Source organism: Mandrillus leucophaeus, unplaced genomic scaffold, assembly GCF_000951045.1.
Source record: "Mandrillus leucophaeus isolate KB7577 unplaced genomic scaffold, Mleu.le_1.0 Scaffold141, whole genome shotgun sequence".
Taxonomy (NCBI): Eukaryota; Metazoa; Chordata; class Mammalia; order Primates; family Cercopithecidae; genus Mandrillus; species Mandrillus leucophaeus.
In genome coordinates, this window is record NW_012101377.1 from 1,239,202 (window position 1) to 1,246,968 (window position 7,767).

The window sequence follows — 7,767 nt, forward strand, 5'->3', positions numbered from 1 at the left end:
CATAGGCATACCCCTACCTCTGCATGTAAACCCTACATGTGTACACACCACATATGACTTACCCATGTCCCCACATTTATACATGTACATTCCATGCACATATCCACATAACCACACACGCTCACCTGTGCACATATACCTAAACACCCCCGCTCCCCAACACACACACAGCCCACATGTGCTTTCACAGAAGACCCTGGGCATCTGTAAGGAAAGCGTCTGGAGACTTTTGGGAATCCTCAGACCTGTGACTCTCGTGGAGCTGGTGCCAGGCCCTGGCTCTCTCCTCCACACATTTCTGGCAAGTGCCAGAGGCTCCCTTGAGGTACTTACCTCAGATGTCCTACCTTTTCCACTCTTACCCATCTTCTCTCTCAACCCCTAGTAGCTTCCCACGAAGGAAACGGATTCCTTCCAGAGTGTTACTGCGCATGGGAAGCAAATCCTACAGACCTTCCACTCCACACAGGCTGGGACTATGTCTGCCCTATTCACACTGCATTCCCAGCTCCTGGCCCACTGTGGCCCTCTCTAAGTGTTGATTGGAAAAAAGTCACCAGAGCAGCACAGAGGCACATACACTGGGCAGCCACAGGGGTACTCTCACCCCACACAGTTACATCCATGCACACAGAACACCCTGTGTGTGTGTGCATGCTCAAGTTTGCGTCACTGTGTGCCTGCACGTGTGTGAACACACATTGTGTCTGCCTGTCTCCATACTTTCCAGATAGAGTCCCTGCCAGGACCTGGGTCCTTTCACAAGATCACCTAAGACCACTGGGGGCTCATCTGCTGGCATGTGAGATCCAGATGTGGCCCCATGACAGCTCAGGGCTCCTGGCTTGGCCCTAAACATCTGGGTAGCAGGGGTTTAGAGCACCAGCTTTGGAATTCCATTCTCCTGAGAAAACCTGGGTTCCACCCTGGCTTGGCACATGATCACTGTGCATGTTCCCCATATGATTTATGTACAAGTTACCTAACTGCTTGGAGCATCAATTTCCTTATTTGCTAAATGGGGGCAATAGTTCCTACCTTAAATGCATCTTAAAGGAGATAATCCCAGCAGAGTGCCTGGCATGTTGTAAGCTCTTAAAAATGCATGCTGTGAATATGATTATTGTTACCTTAGCCTTTGCTCCGAAATCCCATGCACACTTTGTGAGGAAGGACAGCCTTGGCTGGGGGGTGTTTATGGGGAGAGCAGAGTGGATGGTGCCTATGTGAATACCTCTCCCCAGATGCTCCCCCAATCCCAAGCTCTCATTATCCTATATGCATATTCATAAGGGATGGCCTCAGCCCTGCTCTGTAAATGGGTCAGAAGCAGGAAATAGAGGCCAGTACAGACAGTGAAGCCCAAGGGATAGGAGGCCTCAAAGCCGGCACACATCTGAGTCCTCATGGATGGGAGGATGGTAAGAGGGGATGGGGTGAGAATGAATTGGGGGCACTGGGGCCGGGGCAGGAGTTCGTTCCTATGTTGCAGACTTAAAAACTCAGGCCCAGTAAGATCAGATTAGGGAACCTTGGGATGGGTGGTCCAAGAAGTCAGAGCCTGCTTCCTTTGGGAACTGGAGTTGAGCATCTGTCTGGGCTGGGTGATGGGCACAGGGCAATGGACCAAATGACCCTTACATGTTTATTTCAAGGGACATGGTTTACATGGCATTGGGTGGAGAAGCTGAATCCTGAATTCCAGCCCTTCAGTGAGGCTCCGAGTGGTTGGGTGATTTGCCAGTATCACATAGCTGCTGACTGTGACCGTGCTTTTAGGGGTGCAAGAGACAGAGCCATTCTGGCCCCATGCAGGAGGTTCAAAGCTGGTAGTAAAGGCTGATGGGCTGGCCAGGACACCAAGAAATGAAGCTCTTTATCTATGTCCTCATTTCATCTCCTCAGTAGTCCCCTGAGATAGCTGGGGCAAAAAAACCATATCTTTATTTTCCAGATGAGAAGCATGAGGCTGAGAGAGGAGGAGTCACCAGGACCCAGCCACACAGTGAGTTATGCCCTCCATGCCGGGCATGTGAGAGCCCAGCTGGCCTTGGTCTTGGGCAGGCGGGAGGCCAGGACAGTGGCAGCACATTACCTTGCTCTGGAAAATTTTAGCCTGAAGCCAGAGTGGCTGTCCCTTTACACATACAGTCATCTTAATCCCTCGTTCCTTGCAGATAACTGCTTATTTCTCAGAATGCTTTCTCAGATGCTCACACTTGTTCGATGAGGTTAAACAGAACAACTCTCCCTATTTCAGGGAAAGGGATGGACGGACACCCCTTGTGGGGTGAAGTGGCCCCCCAAGGATGGCATAGGTCATGGTCATCTGTGGCAGAACAAGAATCCCAGGGGTCGTTCCTCTTGGTCTTGGGTGCTTTCTACTGTTCTAGGTCATGGATAGGGAGGGGTTGTGGGATGAAAAATTCAGCTCTTGGAGCAGAAGTGTCTAAGGGAGCTGACCCTGGGATGGGAGTATGTGAGGAGGGCTCACTTGAGACTGCTTGGTGGCATTTCAGTCTAAAGGATTTCCATGCAGAAGATGACTGTGTAGGGCTATTTTTGGATCAGACTGTCAGTCACAGCAGAAGGAGGAAAGTGGACTTAAGGTAAAAGGTCAGACATTCATCCAGCAAGCGTTCACTGCCAGGCCCTGTACTGTGCTCTGGGTAGGAGAGGGGATGGCTAGATAGCAGACCGTTGTTGGGTGGCTCACAGTCTCCTAAAGGCCTTCGGTTAGGGAAGCACTGAAATATTACTGGACAGAAAAATAGGAAGACTAGATATTGTCACCTCTACTTATTCAAGGGAAGCAGTAGGACATCAGGGTGAAAGCCAGGCCAGGTGGCCTTCCAGCTCTGCTTCTTCTGAGCCGTGTGGCCTTCAGCAACAGTGACAACCACCACTGTGATCACAGTCAACGCTTATTCAATGCTTGGTTTACATTTAGCATGTCACTACTTCTTTGTTCCTCGGTTTCCTCATCTGTAAACTGGAGTGGGTGGGGAATTAATCAACTTCTCAGGGCTGTTGTGGGGCTCAAATGGTACCATGGGGAAAGTTGAGCATGTGCTCAGGTTGTTTGTGAGGCCATAAGGGAGGTCCATATTGTTTGGAAGCTTGGGGGAATCAGGAGAATGTACATTCCTAATGGAGCCAGGTAGTGGGTTGGGGGGGTGATGGTGGTGGCTCTCTTCACTGAGAGGTATGGCATGTGAGCAAGCTTCAAAGGGGAGAAAGAGGGATAAGGAGAAGGATCTTCAAGAGGAGGGCATCTGCCAGGTGCAGTGCCTCACATCTGTAGTACCAGGAATTTGGGAGGCCAAGGCAGGAGGATTGCTGAAGCCCAGGAGTTTGAGACCAGCCTGGGCAATGTAAGGAGACCTCACCTCTACAAAAAATTTTAAAAAAATTAGCTGGTCGTGGTAGTACACACTGCTGGTCCCAGCTACTTGGGAGGCTGAGTTGGGAGGATCACTTGGGTCCAGGAGGTTGAAGCTGCAGTGAGCCATGATTGGGCCACTGTGTTCCAGTCTGGGTGACAGAGTGAGACCCTGTCTCAAAAAAAAAAAAAAAAAAAAAGAAAAAGAGGAGGGCATTGTGTGGGCAAAAGTGCGGAGGAGGGAAAGTGTAGGGTGTGTTTGTGGAACAGTCCTGGTGCAATTAATGGCTAAGCCTGGCATCCAGTGAATCACCCAAGGATGCAGTCAACCAGCTCCTTGGCCCTGGGGCCAGCTTTGAGGCACAGAGACTTCTTTCCCTAACATTGTCTTGTCCAGAGGTGGCTGAGGACAGGGCTAAGGGTGAAGGGAGAGTAATTACAGAGCCCTACTTCTGGGTCTCTCACACCTACCCCTGGAGAGTCATCTGCCAGGAATGTGGCCGCCCCTCCCGGCCTTCTGACCCCCTTAGCTAGGGACCAGAGTTTGGGCATCCCTAGGGAGTGATAAGCCACCAAGCAGGGGTGGCTGTAGGGAGTGTGTATCTCCCGGCAGGCTGTTGGGAGTCAGTGGAGTTTGAAGAACAGATGGAGAGAAGGGAGGATGGGTTTAGAGTGAGAGGCTGGGGTCTTAGAAGAAGCGGTAGGTGGGCATGGTGGCATGCACCCTGTAGTCCCAGCTACTCAGGAGCCTGAGGCAGGAGGATCACTTGAGCCCAGGAGATGGAGGATGCAGTGAGCTATGATTACACCTGGTGAGGCACAGGCCCTGCTGGGCTGGGCTGGCGGTGGAGATGTTGAGGGGCAGCCTGCCAGCCCTGTGTGCCTTGGTCACCCCATCTGGCAGTTGACAGTAACAGGACCTTTCTCACAATGCTGTTAGGAGATGAGGCACAGCTCCTGGCACATCGTAAGTGCTCCCTGTGGGAATTATTGCTAACATCAAGGAAAGGTGGGTGGAGAATTCCATTTGGAGACAATGCAAAGCCAAGTGCTGGTCTCTGAGTCACAGCATTCTACAATGCTGAGAGCAGATAGGCTGGCTCAAACCGTCTGTTTACAGATGAGAAGGCTGCGGCCCAGAGAAGTTAGCTGACTTGCCGAAGGTTGCACAGGGAAAGGATGGAGAACTGCATAGTTAGGGTCAACATCTGATTCCTGGTCCAGGCTTCTGCCCACACCTTCCCTCCCTTCCCCACATCCTGGCTGCCTGAGGCATAGGGTTGGTCCAGGGAAGAATTGGGAGGTAACTTAGTGAGTAATATCAGCAAGGGACCTGGCCCTCCCTTCAGTGCCATCCCCTTGGGGTTCTGGCCTCCGTCATTTACTGAGGTTCTGGCTTCTGACATTTACTGAGCCAGGTACTGTTCCGAGCCCCTCACCATGCCATCTCATTGGCTCTCCCCACCTCCTCCACCCTATGAAATCGTTAGCCCATTTTACAGATAACTATCCCAACACTCGTGGCATGGAGCTGTCCAGCAGTGGCCTAGGCCCCACACTGCAGTGAGCAGTATGTATATGTGTGTGTGTGTGTGTGTGTGTGTGTGTGTGTGTGTATGTGTGTGAGCGTGTATGTGTGTACGTGTGTGTGTGAGTGTGTGTGAGCTGTCTCTTATACACATCTAGATGTGTATAAGAGACAGAGAGAGAAGAGGGAATGTAGGGGAGAGCTGGGGGACTAGAGATTTACTTCAGAGCCATTTTCTGAGAATGAGATTAGCATAGACAGAACAGAGAGGCAAGAGAGCCTCTTGCCTCACTAGGCCTCCATTTTTCGTGTGTGTGCGTGCGTGCGTGTGCGTGTGCGGGAGGAGGAATCAAGCTGGTGCCTGAAATCCCTCCTAGCCCAAAGAATTCAAGGTTTGGGCCAGGTCTCTGCCCACAAAGGTTTGCTTCCTGGTGAGGGAGGCAGAGCTTCCACAGTGGACCTGATTTCCATCTGTTGCTCCCAGCAGGCTGTTGGGAGTCAGTGGAGTTTGAAGAACAGATGGAGAGAAGGGAGGATGGGTTTAGAGTGAGAGGCTGGGGTCTTAGAAGAAGCGGTAGGTGGGCATGGTGGCATGCACCCTGTAGTCCCAGCTACTCAGGAGCCTGAGGCAGGAGGATCACTTGAGCCCAGGAGATGGAGGATGCAGTGAGCTATGATTACACCTGGTGAGGCACAGGCCCTGCCTGTCTCTTATACACATCTAGATGTGTATAAGAGACAGGGTTTAGAGTGAGAGGCTGGGGTCTTAGAAGAAGCGGTAGGTGGGCATGGTGGCATGCACCTGTAGTCCCAGCTACTCAGGAGTCTCAGGCAGGAGGATCACTTGAGCCCAGGAGATCTGCGGTCCGGGTTCGGGTTTCCGCGGGCAGGAGGGGAGTGCCCTCGGCGGGCGCCCTCCTGGGACCTGGAGATATTGAGTCTGGAGCCCGGGGTCTGGGCAGCTCTGTGGGTCCTCGTCGCCCCACTTGGGACGGTCCTCGGGGTGGCCTCTGTCCCCGTCCCCGACCCCCTGGTTCTGTGTGTGGGTCGGCCGGGCCCCGTCCCTCCTGGCGAGTGCCCTGCCCTGCCCCTCTGGCCGCCTGCCAGTCATTCTGTTCCTGTCGCTCGGGCTTCGCCTGTCCTTTCGTATTTGTCTGGTTCGTGTCTCTGTCCGTCGTTCCTCCGACTGTCTTTGTCCTTCTACTGTCTTCTGTCCGTCTGTCCGTCCGTCCCTCAGTCTCTGCAGTCCCGTCCGCCGTCCTCAGTCTGGCTAGCGCTGCCTCCCAGGCACTTCCCTAGCTCGCCGCGGACCCTCTGGGCCCCAGCGCGGAGACTGGGATGGGAAGGGAGGGAGCCCCGGACTTTCTTAGCTGCCCTCGAGTGAGGAGGGTACAGGTCGTCACGGACCACCGGGCAGAACTCTGGGTTGGGACAGCAGGAATCGAGGGAGATTCAGGTGTGCGCGGGGAGTGCCCGGTCGCGGGTTCGGGACCTGGGGGGAGGCCAGCCTCTGTTCTGTGGCTGCAGCCGCAGAGGGGAGGGGCTCCAGCAAGACCCCGGCCGGGAGGCCCGTTCTCCCCTCCCTTTCCCCGGCCCCCTCCTTCCCTCTTCCCCTCATTAAATCTGAGGTTCATTCAGGCAGCCCCCTCCCCCTCTGGCCCCACACAAAGAGGCCCTGAGAGGGAGAAGGGGCTCCAGCGGCTGCTGAATCTCGGCACTCGCTTTCCTTTGTCCCTGACGGGGGTGTGTGTGTGTGTGTGTGTGTGTGTGTGTGTGTGTGAGAGCGAGAGAGAGAGAGAGAGAGAGAGAGAGAGAGAGAGAGAGAGAGAGAGAGAGAGAGAAGAGGGAATGTAGGGGAGAGCTGGGGGACTAGAGATTTACTTCAGAGCCATTTTCTGAGAATGAGATTAGCATAGACAGAACAGAGAGGCAAGAGAGCCTCTTGCCTCACTAGGCCTCCATTTTTCGTGTGTGTGCGTGCGTGCGTGTGCGTGTGCGGGAGGAGGAATCAAGCTGGTGCCTGAAATCCCTCCTAGCCCAAAGAATTCAAGGTTTGGGCCAGGTCTCTGCCCACAAAGGTTTGCTTCCTGGTGAGGGAGGCAGAGCTTCCACAGTGGACCTGATTTCCATCTGTTGCTCCCAGCAGGCTGTTGGGAGTCAGTGGAGTTTGAAGAACAGATGGAGAGAAGGGAGGATGGGTTTAGAGTGAGAGGCTGGGGTCTTAGAAGAAGCGGTAGGTGGGCATGGTGGCATGCACCTGTAGTCCCAGCTACTCAGGAGTCTCAGGCAGGAGGATCACTTGAGCCCAGGTGCTATGATGGCACCACTGCACTCCAGCCTGGGTGACACAGCAAGACCCTGTCACTTAAAAAAGAAGAAGAAGAAAACAGTGACGATGGGGGCTTACATTTGTCAAGCACCTACCATGTGTTGTAACCATCCTATGAGGTATGTATCCTCACTTTACAGACCGGGAAACTGAAGCTCAGAGAGGTGCAGTGGCTTACCGAAGTTTCTTTTTCCAGTCATTCAGCATTCAACCTCAGCACTTATTTATTAAGCAGAGGCTCTGCACCAAGCACTGAGGAGTCAGCGGTGACCACCTGTTGGCTTCTGTCCCCAAGAGTGACAATGGCCTAAGGTCACACGGGCTCAAACCGAGGTCGCTTTGCGAATGCTCGCTTTGGAGCAGGATGCGAGCTCGGGCCAGGGTTGGGTCAGGTTGCGCGGCTCGCGTGGCCGCGGGAATCCCCGACCGCCCCCTTTGTCTAGGGTCCCTCCTCCCGGGCACCTGCCCCAGGTGAGTCTGGGGAGGCACCGAGCGCCGCCGGAAAGCGTCGAGCGGCTTCGGTAGCTG

At 53.9% G+C, this 7,767-nt stretch overlaps 1 protein-coding gene across 2 annotated transcripts in view; it reads left to right on the plus strand.

Annotated features, from left to right (window-relative positions):
- Window positions 1–1,127: 1,127 nt before the first annotated feature.
- Window positions 1,128–7,767, plus strand: part of SERINC2 (serine incorporator 2) — a 30,866-nt gene continuing 24,226 nt past the window's right edge. Inside the window, exons 1-2 of one of the 2 annotated variants that reach the window (XM_011974012.1) lie at window positions 1,128–1,421; window positions 1,955–2,005. In XM_011974012.1, the coding sequence (XP_011829402.1) occupies window positions 1,407–1,421; window positions 1,955–2,005 (66 nt within the window). In that variant the 5' untranslated portion in view covers window positions 1,128–1,406. Of the gene's footprint in view, window positions 1,422–1,954; window positions 2,006–6,056; window positions 6,300–7,767 lie in introns of those variants that run through there. The other variant, XM_011974013.1, reaches the window with a different exon arrangement.